Source organism: Oryza glaberrima, chromosome 6 (assembly GCF_000147395.1).
Source record: "Oryza glaberrima chromosome 6, OglaRS2, whole genome shotgun sequence".
Classification (NCBI taxonomy): domain Eukaryota; kingdom Viridiplantae; phylum Streptophyta; class Magnoliopsida; order Poales; family Poaceae; genus Oryza; species Oryza glaberrima.
This window is the reverse complement of record NC_068331.1, coordinates 21,468,650-21,491,541: the sequence shown is the minus strand read 5'-3', so window position 1 is coordinate 21,491,541 and position 22,892 is coordinate 21,468,650. Positions and strand designations below refer to the sequence as shown.

The following is a 22,892-nucleotide window of genomic DNA, read 5'->3' as shown; positions in this document are numbered from 1 at the left end:
AAAGTTTTCAAATTTGGACTTGAAAGTATTCAATCTCGAGTTGAAAGTTTTTAAATCTGAATTGAAAGTTTTCAAAATTTGACTTCAAAGTCTAAATCTTGAGTCGAATGTTTTTAAATTTAACTTGAAAGTTCAAATTTCAAGTTGAAAATTTTTAAAAATATGAGTTTTGAAATTTTGAGTTGAAAGTTTAAAATTTTATGTATGGCTTTCAATTTTTCAATAGAAAGTTCTTTCACGTATAGATTTTTTTTAATCCGTTAGTAAAAAAAATCTTACGAAAAAAGGAAACTCTTACCTTAATTATCGTCATTATCTAAAACTAACTCGGTTAGTTATGCTAACTCCTCGCGGAAAACGCGTGGGCGAGCTATCTTTTCCGCCTAGCTAGACAGTGAGCTTAGACCCAATAGCGACTACTCCCTCGGTAAAAAATAAAACTCAATCTAGAATGGAATGTGTGTAATCCCTTCTAATACAACAAATCTAGATAAAGAGCTAGGGTTATTCAGATTCATTATACTAGGATAGGGTTATCCAGATTCGTTGTATTAGGAGGGGTCATATCCCCTTTTAGGTTGAGTTTTTCTGGACGGAGAAAGTACGTTCAATACTATCAACATGGAGGTAGACTTTGACGTCCAAGCTAAGGTACATATAACTATTGGTCGACTTTGTATAGGAGCCAACAAGTCAGACAATTACTTCCTCCGTGTTATATTATAAGACTTTCTAACATTGGCCATATTCATATAGATGTTGGTAAATCTAGACATATATATATATATATATATATATATATATATATATATATATATATATATATATATATATATATATATATATATATATATATATATATATATATATGTCTGTGTGTGTGTGTGTCTAGATTCATCAACATCTATATGAATATGAGCAATGCTAAAAAGTCTTATAAAATGAAACGGAGGGAGTAGTATATATAGTAGTATGTCCCAAGTCCCAACCGTAACGTATGCAGTACTAGGTAGGGGTGTAAGTGGGTAAACCGTGAACCCACTTATAGGTCAAAATAAACGGGTTCGCGGCTCATTTTGGTCTACAAGTGGATTTTATGGGTTAGCCACTTACACCCCTAGTAGTAGGCAGTAGCAGTAATTTATGCCCCCATTGGTTATGCTTATAAGCTAAACTTTAAAATTATAGTTAGTTTCGTAGTTTTTTCATCCAAATTTGTTTTACAATATTTGTTTTTTAGTAGCTAAAGATATGTATATAAAAATTTTGCCCAAACAAATATTTTTCATTGTTTAAAAAACTGTTCGGATAAGTAAATGAATCCGTGAAAAGCAGTGGCGGATCTAGAAATGTAGTTCGTTGGTGTCATAACGTGTCTATTGATGTCATAGCATACTAATCATATTTCGAATATAGTGTTATAATATATGGATAGGTAGTTTAAGCATAGGTTTTGTCAAAAGTTGTCGATGTCGCCTGACACCGATGGTATTACTATAGATCCCCTGGCGAAAAGATAGGACAATTAATCATCTCCAGTGGTGGATTGAAGAAATGATCGTGCCTGGAGCTGAGTAGGGCATAGTTGATGTGTTCTTAGCAAGTTTCTTTATAATATTATAGTTTCTTAAATATTATAGGTGCCCTTTTTTTAAGAAAACCAGCATCTATAATATATTATAGATGTTGGTTTCGTTAAAAAAACGGCACCTAAAAATTGAGCCAAACCGGCAAGAGGATGAGCCGAGCTAGCGGGGCCCACCACAAGGAGATAAGTCCACCAGCTCGACACCTCGATCCATCCAGATCGCTCTTCCTCTCGTGGTCGCTCGCTCTCCTTTCTCTCTTGGTCCCTCTCTCTCGCGTCTCTCTCCCTCCCCTCTCTCGCGGTGGCTGCCAGTGGAGGCGGCGGCGGCCGCGCCCTCCCCTCCGCTAGATCTGGCAGGAGGGGAGGCGGCGGGCTCCCGCGGCCAGCAGCTGCCCGATGGAGGCGGCACCCCTCGCCTCGTCTCCTTCTCCACCAGTGCCCCACCGCGGCTCTCCTCCTCTTCGCCATGGTGGGGTGCGGCCTCCTCTCCGCCACTGGCCGCCGTGACGGTGGGGACGGCTAGATTGACGACACGATGACGGGGAGGCCGGTGATTTCAGTGATTGTAATCTTTTTGTGATTGTGTTTGGACTTTTTTGTGATTATGTTTGGATTATTTTAATTGTGTTTAGTTCATTGGGACGATGTTGATATGTGATAATAATGATGGAAAGCTGGCTCGGTGCATCGACAAGCATCAAGCTCTTTTTTTTGGATTGTGGTGCCTCAAATGTACCGGTTCCTAAACCGGCACCTTAGAGAACACCACAAAAGTACTGACTAATAGGCGTCGGTTGAAAAAACTGGAATCTATGAGAGTTTCCGAACCGATACCTATAACTATTTCTGTAGTAGTTGCCCCACACTTATCTCCACCATGATCATCTTGATGAGACATGAGTTTACGTACGTGTGCTGTGCCAAGAAGAAACATCCTTAATTTTACATTTATCATGAGATTAAGAAATGTGAGCACACATGACTTGTTCTTTTCTTCTCGCCTGATACTGCGTGAAAAGAACTATTTCAAGCGAGACCGACCGATATCAGGGACCACCAGTTGTTTTGATCGCGAGTTGGACTCAAACCGGATAAATGCACGTCATCAGGGTCAAACGGACAATTAGGAAGATTATAGTATCCCTGAGCATGAACAACTATAGTAGAGCAGCGCACTTGTCTTTAATTTACCAGTTAGCCATACATTTCAGAGGGAAAAAGAACAATAATAATTTGGCTGTTCTAGAACAAACACTTGCAATAATTAGGTCGTCGGTCGATCTTTTCGGCACGTTCTCTGTCAGTCAGACAATATAATTTGTTCGTTAAGAACGAAAAGAAAAACAGCAGTCAATTTGACACGGAGAACAATCCTTTTTTTTTCCCTCTTTCCTTTAAACGAAAAACAGAAGAGGCTGAGACTGAGAGGGGACACGTAGTACGATCGAGCACGAAGCCACGAACAAGTTGCGAACGGAGTCAACAAAAAAAGTCAGAAACCACGAGTGATCTGGACTTGTGAAGGGGAAAGAGAGAGAGAGAGAGAGAAGGAGAGATGAAGATGATGCCTCAGACTCAAATACGTACGGGCGGTTTGAAGAAGATGCCGCCATCGCCAGGAGAGGAGAGGAGACATGCGCGTCTCAGCTAGCCTTGCCGGCTGTCAGCTGCCATGAACCACCGACACAAAGAGCAAGGAAACACACGCAGAGAAGCAGCATGTAGTTTCTCAAAAAAAAACAAAAAACAAAAAAAAACAGCTAGCATGCATTGGCACTAGTAATGTGGTGTTCGAAACCGATGAAAATAAAGACTAAGTTATCACTATTATTATCTTCGTCTCGTATAAACTGTAATTCTGGCTCTTAGGCTTTGTCTAACAAAAAATACAATTCTAATCACGTGAGACCTAGCAAATTGACTAATCTAAATATGTTTCCTTATGGTCTCCCAGCATTTCATTCCACAATCTTCCTTTTAATCTAAAAATGTTTCCTTAATTGTCTCAAACTTCCTTTAATCAATTTTATATATAGAATGTGTGCATCTATTGTGTTCATTAAATAAGATTATTGTGGTCATTTTCCAATCCTACTATTTTGTCCTAAATCAGATAGAAGTGTAATTTATATAGGACGAAGACAGTAGTAAATAATTAATTACTTTTAATTATTATAAACTTGAAAAATGAATATATTTGTATTTTAAAGCAACTTTCATATAGAAAATTTTTACACAAAACGTACAAAACGTACTATTCAATAGTTTGAAAAAAACGTGCGGTAGAATCTGCTAATCCTAAAGCTTCCCATAAGGAGAAGACAACTGCGCAGAGAGAGTATTCATTAGTCAATGTGCGTAACTTTCAGAATTCATTAGTACAAGACCTGGCAATTTTTTTTTTACCAGAAGACCTGGGAAATTCGCCCGCAGATCAATGGAAAGGGGGCCTCGTGGATTTTCCTCGTTTATCCCGAGGAAATGAAATACTCCCTTCGTCCCAAAATATAAGACGTCCTCCTTTCAAAAAAAATTAAACTTGATAACTTTTGACTAACAATCACACTAACCATATATATACTAAATATTATGCATGTTATATTACTAGATTCATATTTTAAAGTACTTTAATGTAATACTAATTTCATATTCGTTAGTAACATAATATGGAATAAATTAATGATCAAAGTATATCATTAAAGACTGTGTAAAAAATTGACTATCGATGTTTGGTTTTGTGGGGTCCTTTTTTATTTATTTAGAGAGTGTTTTAGATTCAGGGGTGTAAAGTTTTGGCGTGTCACATCGGATATTATGTAGGGTGTCACATGGGGTGTTCGGGCACTAATAAAAAAATTAATTATAGAATCCGTCAGTAAGCCGCGAGATGAATTTATTAAGCCTAATTAATCCTTCACTAGCAATGTTTAATATAGCATCACATTGTTAAATCATGGAGAAATTAGGATTAAAAGATTCGTCTCGCAAATTAGTTGCAATCTATTTAATTAGTTATTTTTTACCCTATATTTAATACTTCATGTAGGTGTTTAAACGTTCGATTTGATAAGGGTGTAAAATTTTGAGGTGGGATCTAAACAGAGCCTACAGGAACTCATATATACATGTTCCATCACCGTACATTTTATCACATGGCTAGCTTTTCATACCCCTGTCACGTATAACCATGGGTGTGTTTAGTTCACGCCAAATTTGGAGGTTTGATTGAAATTCGAATGATGTGACGGAAAAGTTGAAAGTTTGTGTGTGTAGAAAAGTTTTGATGTGATGGAAAAGTTGAAAACTAAACCAGGCCCATGTAAGAATATATAAGCTCTACCTCCTCCGTTTCATATTATAACTAGCTTTGACTTTTTTATCAAACTTTTTTAGTTTGACTAAATTTATAGAAAAATTTAACAACATCTATAATACCAAATTAGTTTCATTAAAACTATAATTTAATATATTTTGATAATATGTTTGCTTTATGTTGAAAATATTACGATATTTTTCTCAGATTTCAAGACAACATTCATGAAAGCTATACTACTTTTTGTTGATAGCCTTATTGAGCAATTTGCAGCTAGCTGTTCCCATATGGAGACATCAATTACTTGCATCGGAGTGTTGAATCCACAATTCGCCTTGTGGCTTGGAATGCACTACTGTCTAATGCTTATGTGCTTGAACTGTTATTAATTACCTCCTCTGGAAAAATGCATTGGTGACGTCCAAGGATACTTAACCTCTTGAGGTATTTGTTTCTTAAGTTTTTTCATTGCTTTGTCTTTTCGGTGGCGTTTTTGGTAGTATAATTAACTGCGTAAATTTCGGTTTAGAAGTTTGCTTGATTTATACCTCTTTTGGGCTTGCACATTACACACCTCTAGGATATACACACCTGCATGCTATTTTCCTGAACTGCATGCCTTGATTCTTTGTATGCTTGTTCCCATCTTCATGTGTGTACTTTCCTGCATGCGTCTGTGATAAAACAGTTTCATATTTTGCAATTCTTATTTTCACATTAAATTTGTAGGGCGACGAAGAAATTTTGGAGTCATATATATGCCAAATCATGGACTTCTGATGTCCTTGACAAAGCTTTTCAGCAGGATTCTATGTCATTCACAATAGCAAGTCATATGGCTTCGTTTTCCAGTGCAGCGGTTCTATCAAAGTGCGAAATAAGCTGGTTAAATCGCTTATCCCGGCGCTATGCCCAGAAGCGTCATCGATCATGAGGTAAATGCTCTCCTGCTTTCAGGAATATATTACTTGTATATCTTTGTGTTGTATTTCTTAAATCATGTGTCATCCTTGATGTTCGGAAAAAAAAAATCATACCGCAGGACGTGCTCAAAGGTTTTGTTCTGCAAATTGCACAAGATTCACAATGTAGTGATGAAGTTAGCTGAAGATTTGAAATCTTGAAGAATTCTAGCTTGCGAGATGCATGAATTCTTCTCTTTTAGGTGAGAATCCAGAGATTAAAGACATCGATTGATCGATCGATAAATGGCCCAATTAAAAACGTTTCACATGCGCTAAGGCGCAAAAGTCTTGGCGATCGTACATAACATAATATGTGCCAACGACAAATTAAACAACTAGAGAATCATAGTTGCGGTTGACGAGTACAAACCTGGCGCTACAAATAAAACTGACAACAACATGCTGAAGGCCTAGCTAGAACTGTTACATGGACGCTTGCCCATTTCGCCCCATCAGAATTATGGATTTGTGGATTACATTTTGAGGACAAGAACCATCAATTGGTGTCGCTGATGGTAATCCTGATGCAGTACCGAACACTTTTTCTTGTTTTTGAAAAATTGTCGTCTCGTCTGTTAGCATGCCTGTCTCATTTCATTCTGTTTATATAGTACGGAGTATATGTTGAATGCATCATCAGTTTTTTTTGCATGTTTATATTCATGAGATGATGAAAGAGTTATGTGATGTAACTTCACATCACATGATCACATCGAACTAGAGAATGAATGCGTGCCACCACTACACCATTTTTAATTTTGCAAAAGAAAACAAACAAGTTCTGCCATTATCATTTGTAGTATGAACTACGTACTAGTATAACTCCATATATAGGTACTACTCCACTATGCTCGGTTCTCGCCGGTCTGAAGCTTCACAGATCGATCAACGTCACAGTTGTCACCTTGGAAAGTTCAAGCAGAATGGGACCAAATTGGCAAGTAGATCAGCGAGAGGCATCGGGGAAGATGGCTGGGTACTTCTTCACCAACTTCCATGTGGACGATCACTACCAACTTCTTCTGCAAACACAAGCAGTTTCATCTCATATGCTGCTACTACTCCTCCAATGCAATGTCATGAACCCAATTTTTATGGCTATGGCCTGTGAGTCCTGACCAATCATGAGCCCGGGACATGATTGATTACTCCTAATTAATTCATGATTCACTACTCCAGCCCGGGAGTAGACCGTGAGCTAGACCCAGCAGCGACTAGTACGGGTACCACGTACTACGTTTTGAGCAGCGCGTCAACATGGAGACTGACTTTGACGTCAAACCAAGCTATACCTAACTACTGGTCGGCGTTGTCGCCATTAACCCCATGGAGCCAACCAGACAGCTAGCTAACTATGTACGAATCAATAGTAATCCATCCATCAAACATATTTCTAGGTTGTTTAACATCAATTGAGATTGCTGAAAAAAAAACTTATTAAATAAGAGATGAATATAGGTGAGTTTTGTTTTTGGGAGAGAGAGGTGGGAGTTTAGTTGGGAGAGAATAAATAGTAGTGTAGAAATGCTTACATTCTTGAGTAAAATTTAAATGCTTTAAATGTTTATATTGTTGGACGGAGGGACGTAATACTCTCTCCTTTCACAATATTTATATTACTGCGTAGAAAAGAACTACATATTTCATTCGAGACCGACTGGATACTGCTAGGACCATGTTGGACTCGGAACAGTTATTTTGATCGCGAGTTGGACTCAAACCGGACAATTGAGCCAAATGACTGCACTGCACTCTACTAGAGAGTTTCATATTGACTAGTAGATCAGCCCGTACATCGCCGCACTTGTCATTAATTAGCAACCGAGATGAGGAAAAAAAAAGAGTTTTCATTTCGCATTTCTAGAACATACCCTTCCAATAATTAAATCCATCGATCTTTTCGCGACATGCTCTCTGTCAGACAAAATACAATCTGTTCGTCAAGGGGAAATTTAAAAGAAAAAAAACACCAGTCATATTCAGTCAATTTGATCATATCAAAGAACAATCCTTAAGAAAAAAAAAAGAACCGAAGAAGAGGGGGACACACGAGCAGGAACAAGCTACGAACGGAGTCAGCAAAATTTTTTTTTTAAAAAAAATCAGAAGATCAAAGTCAGAAACCACGAGTGAGGCAAGGGCGATGCGCCGCCTTTACACACGTCGTAGCCTAAGGCTGTGTTTAGTTCACGGTGAAGTTGGAAGTTTGGTTGAAAATTAAAACGATGTGATTGAAAGTTTGTGTGTATGATAGGTTGATGTGATAGAAAAAGTTGAAAGTTTGAATACAAATTTTGGATCTAAACACAACCTAATTCCCTTGCCGGCCGTCTGCTGCCATGCGCCACCGCCACAAAGAGCAATGAGCACACATGCACACGGGTAGGGTGAAAAACGGCTTGAAAACCAGCTTACTGTTTCAAATTCGTTTCCGGAAAGTTTTTGACTAATTCCAGTTTCAAACGGATAGTAGTATTACCATACTCGTTTCCAAGAAGAAAAAAAATATTCTAAATTTGTTTCCGTTTTTGAAACTTTCTGAAAAAATATTCAGACCCGCACTTTTTGTTTCCGGAAAAAAAAAAGCCGAAAACTGAATACTATCCGAACCATTTTTATCCCTACACACATCGGAGCAAAGTGCAGCATGCATGGCACTGGTATGATCGAGCGGTCAATTCTGAAGCTTCCGATGAGGAGAAGACAACTGCAGATAGAGAGAATTCATTGGTCAATGCATATAGCTTTCAGAATTAATGTTCTTGTACACGCTACACGACACGGGGAAATTCGCCCGCAGATTGATCGAAATTAAGCCCTTTGTGGATTTTTCCAATGGAAATGAGACACTACTATTTTGCTTCCGATCTTGACTACGGATGTTTGGTTTTCGGGGGTCTTTGTTGTTTATACGAGAACGACCTATACACAAACTTGTTCGATCAACTGTCTTTTTACCATATGGCTTTTCATATATATACCCGCTGTCACGTATAACCATGTGAGAATTTATAGCTAGATTGGTCATGACCATATAATAAGGTCTATAAAGTGCTTCTAGTCATCTTATTCCCATAAATTTACTTGAGTATAGAGTATTATACATGCATGTAATAGGTTGAGACAAGCATATTTGATACTCCCTCCATCTTAAAATATAAGACTCAACCACTCATAACAAAAAAAACAAGAAAACATTTAATCACCTTCTTAATTGGATCACCTTGATGCATGCGAGTAATGTGATTGGGTGGTTTGATGGTATAGGATTTAAGACAAATCAATTCTATTGGACCAAGAGGTGCTAGTTAATGTATGCATGCATGCACGTCTTATATTAGAGATATGAGAGAAAAGTGGTTGAGCATTATATTTTGGAATGGAGGGAGTATATAGATCCCCACTTCGTATAGCCATTCCCATCATTGATATGAGAAATGTCGTTGTGCAAAAGATAGGATATATCATTTATGTGATGCATAATATTCAATCCATTAGAAAGATTACTAATGTTAACCACATGCTAAGGGAAGAGGAAAGTAAAGATGGACCTCCAACATCCAAAGTTTGATAAAAATTTAGGATGGGTTTTATTTACTAAAAGGAAAAAAAAGTCCAAATACACCCCTAAACTTTGATGGAAGTTCATTTATCACCTAAACTTTAAAACCGGACATTTTAAAACCGGACATTTAGATCCTTAAACTTTACAATACCATTTATATAGCCCTCTAATATAGCTTTGCATAGTATTTTTTTTCTAATTTGTATTATACAGTAGATGAGTTTGATCACATGACATGACATAGGCATTGGATATATGTGTTAAAATCTTCACTTAAATATTTCTTTTTACCTCATGTTCACTCTCACTTAGAAAGATGTAGGTAGGATTAGGATTCTTGTGATTGGTTGAGAAGAGGCAGTGAGGAAAATTGAATGGTGGAAGGTTATGATGCTGGAAAAATTGAATGCTGAAGAGAATGTTGATGGAAAAATTGTTATATTTTAGGATAAATTTTTACGCTATAAGTTGTTATATTTTGGGATAAAATTTGAACATTATAAGTGCTTATATTTTGGGGCGAAGGGAGTACTGTTGATTATATATAAAAACATTATATTAGTTATTCAAAGCCACCCATTTAAGCTTTCAAATACACAAACCACCAATCAAAACTATCTCAGGATAATATGTGCCGACGGGAGATACCACGGATCATAATCTGAGGGTATTGAGGTACGTTGGTACGAGGATCTACACAATAGGCCCCTTTCTAAGGTAATAGCCCTAATCCAGTTTATATGGTATTATAGAAGAAAACATTGTGGTACAAAAGAGAACAATTGAACTCCGAGATTACCGACGAGATCATTGGTGAATAGGCTTCAAGTCGTCCGGATTGCGTCTGTGATGGTGGGTGTCTTGCACTAAGATTCGATGCCTTGTATCTTCCTGGGGGTATGCATTTGTACCTCATATCACCTTTGTCTCCCAATAGAACTCGGAGACGTCGGACCTCGTACAATATGACACACTCCTTATCCTCTCTAAGTAGTACTCTAATACTTTCCACCCTTAAAGAATATTTCCATACGGACTCATTGATTTCCTTATCTTAAATACGAGTCCTTTCCGTATACTTGAGGATATATCGTATCCGTATATTTCATGATTTCTAGGAGAGAGGGTATGTCTTATCGGTAACCCTGACAGTATGAACGGTATTTTTAAGTTTAGTGCGTTAGATGTCTGGTTTTAATGTTAAAGGTGCTTGATGTACTTCCATCAAAAGTTTAGTGGTTGTTTGGACTTTTTTCCTTATGTATATATCCACACACTAACACCTGTTTACAACATGGATCTCTCTCTTTTTTTCTCTTAAAGGATGAAGATATCTTTTCTGTTAGTCAAGTGTAAGGCTATGCTTTCAATAAATATGAAGTTTTGCTCTGTATTAGCAACTTATATTTTAGGCATTTTTGAATGTTATAATTTTAATTATGAGATTTTCATATAAACTACTCCATCCGTTTTATAATGTAAGACTTTTTAGCATTGCTCACATTCATATAAATATTAATGAATCTATATATACATATATGTCTAGATTCATTAATATCTATATAAATATAGGTAATGCTAGAAAGACTTATATTATGAAGCAAAGGAAGTATTTCAATTCCTAAGAAGTTTTTTCTAATGTAAAGAATGTCTTACTATCCCCTTCACAGCACTTCCTATTTTTCTTAACGGCGGGCCTGGCAGAAAAGAAAAATACGACCTATACGAAACTCTCATATTGACGGGCCTAGCAGAAAAGAAAAATACAAGGCAACTATAATCAGATGTCGAATCATAATTAAAACCCCGAATGGTATTTTACCATATGTACAAAAATATTTAAGATGTTTTATCACCCAATAAAAATTATTTTAGCAAAAAAAAATGATTTAAGATGTCTCATACTCAGTAAAAAAATATTTCAGAAAAATGATTTAAAATGTTTCATTGCTCAATAAAAAATGTTTAATCACTTGGTGAACAATGAAAACCTGATTGCAACATCAGGAACCTAATACGTGCAATATCCAAGGAAACGTTAAAGTGCAACAGAGTGAAAAAAAAAAGAGAACAAAGAGTAAAACCTCTTTTTTTCATAAAAATATTACCATATGATATTTTGTTATAAAGATTTAAGAAATAAAAGTATAAACCACCTCAATTGTCACTCTTGTTTTCAAACCCCCAAAGGTTAATTTGTTGTAAATGCCCACTCACTCAAACTTGTCCACGTATGTGAATAGCCGAATCAGTCCATCTCCGTCAATGTGTATAAGCAGCATGGGGAACATAGCTCAATTGTAGTCGATTGTTGTTTTTGATCGCTGTCGTCCCTACACCCTCATGCTGTTCGTGATCATCTTCCCGCTTCGAGCTACGCCGAGAATCTAACTAGAGTAGGATGCATTGAAAACCAAGTGTGACCTTTTGACATGCCTTATGAAAGTTCTTTTTGAATGTGAAAATTTCACCAGGTTTTCATACATAAACTATTTCAATTCTCATGAAATTTATAAAAAAAATCTTCATTCTAAAGGCCTTACTAGCCTCTTCCTAATACTATCATTTTTATTTCTTTACTACTTTAAACACACAGAGTCGTTCTTCTCCCATCTCCTCCTATCTGTTTATATCAGCCTAGCCAGAAAAATCTGGCGAGCCTGATGGATAATAAAAGCATCATATATCCACACGTGGTTAAACATTCCAGTTCCAGTGAGCAGCGAGCCAGCGACTTCGCCGCCAGTCAAACAACAACAAGAGTGTGGGTCCCACCCCCACACAGCCGTTGAGCCGCCCCCGCCTCGCGCGCGAAAAAAAAAAAAAAAAAAACGAGCGTTAGTTTATCACTCGACTCGTCCTCGTCCTCGTCCCACCCGAAGAAAGCTGCGCGAAGCCGTTGCTTCGCTTGCTTCCCTTCCCCCGCGGTTTATTTATTTCGTCGCGGTTGACTCGCTCCCCTTCCCCCCCTCCCCCCTCGCCACCCACCTCCGCCTCCGCCGCCGTCGAGTGGTTGGCGCCGCCGACGAAGAGCATATGGCCTCGTCTTCCTCCTCCTCCTCGTCGTCGCTCGCCTCCTCCTCGGGTGGAGGCGACGCTGCTTCTGCTTCTGCTTCTGCCTCTGCTGCTGCGGCGGCGGGCGCGATCGTCGTGGCGGTGGCGGTGCGCGGGGACGGGCGCGCCAGCCGCCGCGCGGCGAGGTGGGCGGCCGCCAACCTCGCCGCCCACGGCGCCGGGGCCGGGCGCGTCGCGCTCGTCCACGTCATCCCCCCCGTCTCCTTCGTCCCCTCCCCCTGTAAGCCCTCTCCTCCTCCTTCCTCCTCCTCCTCGTCGTCGCCGTCGTCGATTCGGTTCGAGCTGATGGGTTTTTCTCTGCGTGGCGCGCGCAGCGGGGGAGAGGGTGCCGGTGGAGAAGATGGACGCGGAGACGGTGGAGATGTACGCGGAGGACCGCCGCGCGCGGGCGCAGGAGGAGGTCTTCCTCCCCCTGCGCCGCCTCTTCGCCCGCACAACCGTAAGTCTCCTCCTCCTCCTCCTCGAAAATCTCCGCCGATTTTGCTCGATCCGCGCCTCAAAATTCGAGCTCCCCCTCCTCCTCCTCCTCCCCTGCAGGTGGAGACGGTGATTCTGGAGGAGCCGAGCGTCACGGCGGCGCTGGTCAGGTACGCGGCGGACTCCGGCGTCCGCAACCTCGTGGTTGGATCCACCTCCCTCAACTGGTTCAAAAGGTATACTAGATTAATTGCTTTTTTTTTGAAAAATATAATCCTCTTCACTTTGTTTTGGGTGACAAATCTCCTTTCCCAACTACTAGTAAAGGTTAGAATTTCGCTTTTGAGAATTCAACTACCAATGATAGATTGATAGGGATAAGGGGGATTTTTGTTCTTACCTGTATAGCTTTATTCCCCCCAAAGTATAAAAATAACTGGAAAGTGCATACTAGATATGCTGTGTATATGGGACAAAAAAGTTTTTCAGAAAAAAAAAAGGAAGATTGAGCCCCTTTTTGGGATGGTGTCACTTGTTCTGAGTAAAGGTGATAGGTGTGTGCACGTACATATATCTTGATTAAACTTTCCTTTTTCTGTTGACATTCGTTTCTTTTTTTCTCGCATTTATGCCTTTTGAGTAATTAGGACCCAGGAAGCCACAGATATTGGTAAGAGCCAGCGCAACTAACATCAGTTTGTCTTCATGATGCTGATAAATAGATTAGTCACTTTAGCTGGTTAATGCGGGGAATTTTTATCTTCATTATTTGTCAACTTTAAACTCATAAGCAAAATTAATGAGCATCTCTGTAAATGTAAATCGATTTCTGGCCACTTTTGCCAAATCCACTGTTGTTGTTAAATGGTATTGCTGTTACCTTTTTCAGGATATTACGGCTCCGAGATGTGCCCTCTACTGTCCTGAAAGCTATGCCATGTTCGTGCAATGTATTTGTTGTGTCCAGGCACAGATTGACTATTAAGTTTGCAAATCAGGCTCGAACAAGCAGTATGTTTTGCCCATATTCTCTACTATTTCTTTTGGGAAATGCAATGGTGAGGCACTCATTTTGCCTTAAACCTTTCTATTTTTTGCAGAGTCAAGCGCTTGTGTAAGGACTCAGTCAATCAGTCATAAATCATTTTCCCGAATACAGAAGAACTGGCTGCTAGACAAACAATCTTTGCATGACCACCCTGAGGATGGAACACCAAAATCTTCTGGCGATACGAGTTATGCAGGCTCTCATACCTGCAGCTCTCGTAGCACTTCTACTAATGCTGGTAAAAGTTCAGGAAGTCATGGAAGAAGCCTTTTTGGAAGCTTAGGGCGAAAAACACCGGGCAGAGATGTGAACACGGATCCCGATGCTATTGGCCGATTGAAGGAAATCCCTTATGTTGCCTTGAGCTCAATTGATGAGGTCAGACCTGTTTCCAGCCTTGAAAATATTCTGACTAGTGTTGGCTTTCATAAGCTTCCATAAGTTGTATTAATTGTGATTCAATTCTTAGCAGGATCTGCAGTCTCAACCAGTAGATGAAGTAGCAAAACTGAGAAAGGAATTGCAGGATACGTTAGTGATGTATGATAAAGCTTGTGAAGATCTCGTCCATGCCAAGAAAAAGGTTAGTGATGTGTGATAAAGCTTGTGATGATCTAACCAAGATAAGGTTAAGTTCTTTTGGCTGCTGTTTGGCTTGAGTTACTGTGACCAGTTTTTTACATTACTAGGTACATGAAGATATCTATATTCATATATTAAAAGTGAATGTTTTAATTAGTTTTTTTCCATGTTACTCTGATGTTTCAGATTAAGGTTCTTTCTAGTGAGTGTACTGAGGAAGCGAAGAAGGTGCAAGATGCACTACATAGGGAGGAATTGTTGAAGCAGAAGGTTGCAGATGAGAAGACCAGACATCTAGAAGCTGTTACAGAAGTTGAGATGGCAAAAACTTTGTTCGCTCAGGAGGCTTTTTCCAAGCATAAGGCTGAAATAGTAGCTGATATGGTGACTGCTGAGAAGACAAAGGTTATGGATGCTCTTTTGTCAACTGGCAAAAGTTGCAGGCGGTACTCAAAACGTGAAATACAGCTTGCCACCGATAACTTCTCCGATGCAAAGAAGATTGGTGAGGGGGGCTATGGGAATGTGTACAGGTGTACCCTTGATCATACTGAAGTAGCTGTCAAGGTTATTCAGCAAGATTCCAGTGACAAGATTGATGAGTTCTTGAGAGAGGTATCCTAACCTATCTTTTTCTAATCTTCATCATAACTGATGGATGACTTTCTTGGCTAGGCAATAAAGTTGTTACTGGCGCTTAGAATTACTTATTTGGTTATCTGATATTATGTAGGTCGAGATCCTCAGCCAACTTCACCATCCCAACTTAGTTCTTCTGCTTGGTTTCTGCCCTGAAATTGGATGCCTCGTGTATGAATACATGGAGAATGGAAGTCTAGAAGATCAACTTATTAACAACAAAGGTCAGCAATCACTACATTGGTTCCTGCGCATCCAAATCATCTTTGAGGTGGCTTGTGGGCTTGCTTTCTTGCATGCAACGAAACCAGAGCCCATTGTCCATCGTGACCTGAAGCCTGGAAACATATTGCTCGACAAGAACTACGTCAGCAAAATTGGCGATGTAGGTCTTGCCAAGCTCATATCAGATATTGTGCCGGAAGGGCTCACAGAGTACAGAGATACTGCAGTTGCCGGCACACTGTATTACATGGATCCGGAATACCAGTTAACTGGGACAATTCGTCCGAAATCTGATGTTTATGCTCTGGGGATCATCATTCTTCAACTACTGACTGGCAAGCGCCCACACGGGCTGATACTTAGTGCAGAAGAAGCGATAAAAAAAGACTCAATTTCCGATGTTCTTGACAGTTCTCAGATTGATTGGCCAATCGCTGAGGCAGAGATCTTGGCAAAATTGGCGGTGCGGTGTACAGCTTTAAAATGTAGAGACAGGCCTAGCCTTGAATCGGAGGTGCTGCCAGAGATTGAGAGCATTCTGAGCAGAATTACTGCTTCTCCCACATTAAGAAGTCCAAACGCAGCTGTGCCGAGCCACTTCATCTGCCCAATATTGCAGGTAAAATTTGCTAACTAGTTGAGTGCGCCAGTTCTGATTATCTCCCTAGACTAAATAGAAACAATGACAATTTTGATGCAGGAGGTAATGGATGACCCTTATGTTGCTGCTGATGGGCACACCTACGAGCACAGGGCAATAAAAGCTTGGCTCAAGAAACACAAGACATCCCCTGTCACAAAACAAAGGCTCCAATATTTATCCATAATTCCCAACCATTCCTTGCGTGTGGCGATACAACAATGGAAATCGCAGTCATCTTGATGTAGTCATGGGATTTACTACTTTCTTTGTGGCTTATGCAGTTTGGGTTAGTTAGAATTTTTATGTTCCACTGAGATAGCTGTACATCATGGTAGCACAGGGACATGGTTTTGTTAGCTTAAGGGTTGGTCACGTTCAGAGAAGCCTAAAGCCTAACATGGCTTCTTGCTATTCAAAGACTTAAAACAGCTGCTGAATTCAATCCCCCCCCCCCCCCTAATGCTAGTGTGGTTTGGTGGCAACCAAAATCCTTTTCTTTTAGTTCTTTGTATGCTGTTAATTAATTGTTCAGCTCTGGTCTAAAAAATAATTGTTCAGTATCTTTGTTCCTCAGGAACACAATCAACAGTGGCAAAAATGAAGAAGTCCATGGGTCGCTGTTTCGCTGGAAATAGCACAGCAAAAGCATCTCACCACTAGATACCGTTGAATGCAAGAAAATTGAAATGTTCATAGAGGTATATAGAAAGCAAGATCCCTACAAATTGAATGCAAGAAAATGAAATGTTCGTAGGGGTACATGGAAAGCAAAGATTCTCTTGCTGTAACCCTGAAGTAGTCAGTGTCCAAGGTGTCGGCACGATCTGACAAAATCCGTAAATCACAACGATCTATATCCTTGTTCACTCAGGAAAACCATCAACATTGACCAAAAAAAAAATGAAGGAAAAGAACTACAGTTTATTGGAAACGAAACAACACAGCAAAGCATCTCACTACTTGCAATTTAACGCAATAAAAATGAAAATGTTCATAGAGGTCATGCAAAGCACGATTCCTGAATCATCAAGTGAGGTCTGAAAAGGGATTGAATGCTTCTGAATTACTCCCTTTGTCCTACAAAAAATCAACCTACTATTGGAGGTGATATTTCCTAATACAACGAATCTGAACAGAAGGTTGCCTAGATTCGTTATACTAGGGAATGTCACCTCCAATACCAAGTTGGTTTTTTACGGGATGGAGGGAGTACTTGGCTCTAGGGGTGACTTCTACTTCTTCCGGAACAAGAAATGCGCAACCATCCACTCATCGCCATTGTTGTATCCAAAAAGCTCGGCGACTGAGATGAAGAACGTGCGCCAGTAAGCTATCCATTTGGTAGCTGATTCCTTCCCGTAAGTTTTCTCAAATATTGGCCTTATGGACGTGATGTTTTTGTCCATACGTTTCAGCCACTCCTCGCTGCAGGAAAAGCAACACCAAACATTTTCAGATACAATCCAAATAAGTCAATTAGCATGCAACATGCTTGATTTACTTATAAGATTAAGCTCGATTATTTTCATTGCCTGAAATTGTATATGAAAAGGTAACATTTTTCGTTATTTTTCTGTACTGGAAATGGTCGATGGTCTTTGGTTTATACCGGTAGCGAAATGCAGACTGAGAAATCCTCCACAGTTACTTACTTCACAGTCCACTGAAAATCATAAGAGTATTTTTTTCGAGTCCTTTTGGGAGGTATTGAAAAGTACAGGTATAATCTAGTGCAAATAAAGATGCTAATTTTACCCTCAACACTTGATGATTAACATTAGACTTTGCCTCTGCTTCTCAATATCTTGACTCATCATTTTGCTCTAAATCAAAATGTAGATTCTAAAATGTATTCTTCATTACTCCCTAATTAATTAAGTAATTCATATTAGAATGCCTGGGGTACTACTATACTTGGATGCTTTGAGATTTCAGAAAGGTACCTAGTTCTGGCATAATGCGTGCCACTGACAAGCCAATGATTGGCAATAGATACATCGTCCTGCAAGAAGAAGAATAAATTGACAAACATGGAGTTAAATTGATCAACAGTCAGCCAATAATTAATTTTGTAGCTAGCTGCATAAGGGCAGTAATGTAAAGCCTTAAATATTATGCTGTGTTAGAATCCTAACCTGAAAGTAAAGGAGGAGGTTTGCTGATGGCATTGTTCCTCCAGTGAAGAAATACCTTGTTATCCAATCATCTTCATTGTTGTCCTGTTGAATGTATGAGGTAATAATTCGTATGAAAACTACAGATAAATTTAAAGCATGATAATATGCAATCATACTATTTTTTTCTGCAGATATGCATAAGATTTACTTCCTATAATGTTGGTGATGATTATAATTAATGAATAATGTTTCCCAAGGAACTCATATTACAATCACTAAGAAACAGGAACCAGGAGCTTCATTTCAGTTGAAGCCTATAAGCTGTTTTGAATTTAAATATGTCATACTTCAGACAACACAAATACAGATACATGTACACAGGAAAGATATTTATGATGAAGCCAAGACAAGATGACCGGTGAAAAAAGTTATGGAATATTTAGTGACCTCAAAGTGGTATGCAAATGTTTTGTGGCAGAAGTAGTGAACAAACAATAAGCTGTCCTCTTTCATCCATCTGGATAACTTCTTAAGAAGTGCCTTATAGTTTTTCATGTGCTGCATAAAAAGATAGGCCATCACAAAATCTCCTTTGCCTTGAATAGAAAAACTATAAGAAGACACCAAATTTATTTGTACCTCAAACATTTCTATGGAAATGATCCTGTCAAAAGATCGCTCCATCTCAAACTTGCTGATGTCTGCCACAATTATCTCGACATTTGATAGTTCATTTTCCCTAAATGGAAATATCACAATTATCACAACATACGAACGCACTCATGTGACCTTTCCTCATCATAGGCGTACCCGGAGGGTGGTCCCAAGAACAAAAAAAAATACGTAGCCAAAGGGCCACGTATGTAAATAAATAAAAAATTGAAAGAGAAAAGAAACTCCATTATTAATATAAAATGATGCATATTTGATCAATTTTATACTCAAACTGTATATTGTCTTGTTATATTTATGTTGTTTAAAAACATTATGTAAGTAGGACCACCATAGCTAAAATACTGGATACTCCGCTAGTCCTTATCATTGAAACCACTGCACTTACCTACACTGCTCTTCTATAAAAGCCTTCTGTGTTGTCGAGTTGCAAATCCCTGTTATACTACACTTGCTATATTTCTTCGCTATGTACAGAGAAAGGGATCCCCAACCACACCCGACATCAAGAATGGTTTGGCCATCCTGTAATTGTGCCCTCTCACAATATAGCTCCAGCATTGCAACCTCGGCATCTTCAAGGGTGCTCGATTCGTCAGGGAAGTAACATGAGCTGGTAAATTCAATGCACACATGCTATGAATCAATGAAGCCATAAGGTTCAAGTGGAATAAGCAAAATGCACAGGCTAGATCTTCTCCTAGTGCAAAATAGTGAAGGCTCCAGCAATTCTCAAAATAATAATAAAAAAAAGAGTGAAGGTTTCAACCTTGGAACTAAACTTTATTCCTTTCTATAAACTGCCTGAATGCCTTATTATAACAAGGCAATCAAGTATTCCCTCCGTCATAAAAAGAATGCAATCATAGCATTAAAAAGACAATAATAGGAAGGAAAATAACTTAGATGCCCCTCATTTAATCAGGAGTGGGAGGATGGTAGGGGTAAGACAGGAAGAAATTTAAATGAGGAAAATAATACTCTAGAATTGCATTCATTTTGATACAATTCCTTTTGATAAAATTTGGATGTTAAACTCAGTTTCTAATCATGGAAAGTTGGAAGCAATTACAATAACACTTTACCTAAGAATCGGCAACCCAAAAACTAATCAAAACAGTGGGAGGTGGATTTTCATCCCTCGAGGGGATATTCCCTCGTTTTGAACATGTCACCCCAAAAAATCATCAAACAATTAGAAAAAAAATGATAAGATAGATTTGTTAAGTGTAGTAGTGTGTCAAGGGTACTAAAGTAATTTCTCATATCTTGTACGCAATATATTGCCCTTTGGGCTAGCTCAATGGATAAGATTCAATACCCATTTTCTCTCTTCCTCACTAAAGATAACAAGATCAATATATGATATATCACTTCATAAACATGCAAATTCAATTTCAACTGATACAAGTAGAAAAAAATAACAAAATTTAGTGTGAGTAGAAAAAAAAAATAACACTTCAGATTGAATTTGAATTTGCATATTTGTGGAATGGCATACATCATATTGATTTATTATATCATTTTTTTTAAAAAATAATAACTATTTAAATGACCTGTCAAAATGATGCAATAGTTTCCCAAAGTAGTGAACTTTGTACTATTATGCATGAAGCACGGCACAAACCTGTACTTGAGATTCCTTCCAAGAACCAGCTTGAAAAATGTCGTGGGCAACTCGTAGTGCTGGTCTTTAGCTTTCTCCGTCTCGATTGCGATGGGCATCTCTTCTAGAGCTGCACCACAAATTAAACCATGTGAAAATCACAGTCAGTAATACGATGAAAAGAAGAGAGAAGCCAAACTTCACCCCCCCCAAATTAAGTTTCCACCTTTTAATTTACTCTACGCTACACCAAGAATCTGTTCATCCAAAACTTACCGTGGGCGAAGAGGAGGAGGTGGTGGAGGTGGAGCGGCGCGGAGGAGGAGGAGGAGGGGAGGTAGCCGAGGCGGAGGCGCTGCGCGAGCAGCAGCCGCGTCAGGCGCCGGGTGACCGCGTCGGGGAGGGCGTTGCGCTCCAGCGCCGCCAGCGCCGCGCGCGTCGCCGCCAGGTACGCCGCCCGCGCCGCCATCGCCATTGTCGGCGGCCCAGATGTGCCTTGCTGCGTCGCTTCTGTTTAGTTGGAACTTGGAAGGAAGGATAGCATTAGCCCCCCGGTGTGGCTCGTATGGACGAGGAACGAGACACGTCGGCTCCCGCGACGGAATATATCTTTCCCGTTTCGTAAACCCTGCCAAATTCTTTCCTTTTTCCGCAGGGCGTGTGTACGTGTCTAACGTCTGATGGCGTTTTTTCTCGGCTAATTGGAGCGTACTTTCCCGACAAGCCCACCGGAGATCCATGCAACCAGCGAGAGATGTTTTAATTTTTTTTTCCGTGGTTTTCTCATTCACACGCGCTTGATTTTTTTTTCATAATTTTTTTCTCGCGTGAATTTTTTTAATCACGTGCACACGTTCAACTTAAATTTTGATTCAAAAAATTTTAAAATTTAGTTAAAAATTTTGAGTTTGAAAGTTTTTTAAATTGAGTTGAAAGTTTCAAATCCGAGTTAGAAAATTTTTAAATCTGGGTTAAAAATTTCAAATATTGGTTTGAAAGTTTTTAAATCTAACTTGAAATAATTTTTAAACTTCTTGACTTAAAAGTATTAAAGATTTCAAATCTGAGTTGAAAGTTTTTAAAAAATGAAAGTACTCAAATCTAAGTTGAACGTTTTAAATCTTAATTTGAAAGTTTTCACATCTTTAAATCTGAGTTGATTTCTTTCCAAATCTAAGTTGAAAGTTTTATTTCTATATTTTTTTCAAAAAATATTAACAATTATCATTAGTGCTAATTAATGTCATCAATGCTAATAACGCTATTAATGCTGGGCTGCAAAGGGAGGGTGCGTAGAGGGAGGGGACGCAACAGCGCCAATTAGGCAACCAGCACACACATGCCTATTAGAAGCCCCTGTCTGATGGTGCCAAAAGATTAGATTATCTTTGGTGTCTTCTCCCGGCACACTGCTCTGACATATATTAGAAACCGCTTACTTATTTAATTAGTTATATCTTAAGTATTTATTAAAATTTAAATGGGTTCTTCATTAAATTGTTCATCCGATTTATGGTTTAATTACATTGTTGCATTCGTTATAATAAAATATTTAAAGAAAATCGTGCGTTGTTTAAAATTGTTTCATCATTGATAAAAAAATTTCAACTTTGCTTATCAATTTTTAGAGAGATGCAACATTCAGAAAAATTATTGACTGCAACACCAACAACCACCGCATGAAACATTGGATACTAACTAGTGAAACATTTAAAAAGACATATAAAATATACAACATATTTAAAAATAATAATTAATTTTATTGAAACATTTTTATACAACATATGAAACATCAAATTATAATTATTGAAACATCATAAAATAACTATTGAAACATCCAAATAACATCACATACAACATTTATAAATAAAGTAGTAAGACACTAAAAACACTTATTGAAACATACATATAAAAATGTGTGCAATATTGAAAAATTATATTGTAGAAATCATCAAAATATAATCAAACGGATCTTGATTTAATTGTAATGAGTACAACAATATAATCGGATCATACATCAACCGGATAAGTAATTTAGAAGAAAAATGTTTGAAGATTAGAAAGAAGTTCGTACATGCCTATACATCAAAATTATTCTTGGACATTTGTGGCTTGATTGGACATTCGACTGTAAGTATTCTCGGAATTAACATTGCTAAAATTTTACCTAGGTATTATTTGGTTACCAATGTTGCACTTAGTATCGAACCAAGCTTAGAATTTGTTCAATACTAAACTATTTAGCACTACACTAAATAACTTGGCTATATATGAAATCATCTTAGCTCAACTGTTTAGGTTTCTAGTGGTGGAATATGTCACCTGGTTTAAGTTATATACTTGACACATATGCTCATATTAACGATCAATTATTCTTTCAGTAGGCTATGTGCTACTTGACAGTGAGAGGTTTGTTGTAACTTCGTTAATATCAAAG

At 38.6% G+C, this 22,892-nt stretch overlaps 2 protein-coding genes across 4 annotated transcripts; one reads left to right on the top strand and one right to left on the bottom strand.

Annotated features, from left to right (window-relative positions):
* Positions 1-12,326: 12,326 nt before the first annotated feature.
* Positions 12,327-16,471, top strand: LOC127776581 (U-box domain-containing protein 34-like). 2 transcript variants are annotated; one of them, XM_052303006.1, is made up of 9 exons: positions 12,327-12,726; positions 12,821-12,945; positions 13,044-13,159; positions 13,813-13,934; positions 14,024-14,349; positions 14,441-14,554; positions 14,740-15,168; positions 15,287-16,036; positions 16,118-16,471. In XM_052303006.1, exons 1-9 carry the CDS (start codon positions 12,468-12,470, stop codon positions 16,298-16,300), a joined length of 2,424 nt encoding a protein of 807 aa, XP_052158966.1. In that variant the 5' UTR covers positions 12,327-12,467; the 3' UTR covers positions 16,301-16,471. The 2 variants fall into 2 exon arrangements, with proteins under 2 accessions (XP_052158966.1, XP_052158967.1); XM_052303007.1 differs by having other exon boundaries at positions 12,332-12,726; positions 14,444-14,554.
* A 426-nt stretch (positions 16,472-16,897) lies between these two features.
* Positions 16,898-21,014, bottom strand: LOC127776583 ((S)-coclaurine N-methyltransferase-like). 2 transcript variants are annotated; one of them, XM_052303010.1, is made up of 8 exons: positions 20,732-21,014; positions 20,477-20,585; positions 19,238-19,462; positions 18,817-18,916; positions 18,625-18,735; positions 18,196-18,279; positions 18,004-18,062; positions 16,898-17,485 (listed from the first exon to the last, which is right to left on the bottom strand). In XM_052303010.1, exons 1-8 carry the CDS (start codon positions 20,928-20,930, stop codon positions 17,293-17,295), a joined length of 1,080 nt encoding a protein of 359 aa, XP_052158970.1. In that variant the 5' UTR covers positions 20,931-21,014; the 3' UTR covers positions 16,898-17,292. The 2 variants fall into 2 exon arrangements, with proteins under 2 accessions (XP_052158970.1, XP_052158971.1); XM_052303011.1 differs by lacking the exon at positions 19,238-19,462.
* Positions 21,015-22,892: the final 1,878 nt, after the last annotated feature.

Bases quoted from the DNA above. Each gene is read 5' to 3' on its own strand.
- LOC127776581 (XM_052303006.1), top strand. From the start codon at position 12,468: ATGGCCTCGTCTTCCTCCTCCTCCTCGTCGTCGCTCGCCTCCTCCTCG. The intron at 14,350-14,440 runs GTCAGACCTGTT...TTCAATTCTTAG, and splicing joins CCTTGAGCTCAATTGATGAG to CAGGATCTGCAGTCTCAACC. The intron at 16,037-16,117 runs GTAAAATTTGCT...ATTTTGATGCAG, and splicing joins TCATCTGCCCAATATTGCAG to GAGGTAATGGATGACCCTTA.
- LOC127776583 (XM_052303010.1), bottom strand. From the start codon at position 20,930: ATGGCGATGGCGGCGCGGGCGGCGTACCTGGCGGCGACGCGCGCGGCG. The intron at 19,463-20,476 runs GTTTGTGCCGTG...TGAATTTACCAG, and splicing joins GGAAGGAATCTCAAGTACAG to CTCATGTTACTTCCCTGACG. The intron at 18,736-18,816 runs GTACAAATAAAT...CTTTTTATGCAG, and splicing joins TTTCCATAGAAATGTTTGAG to CACATGAAAAACTATAAGGC.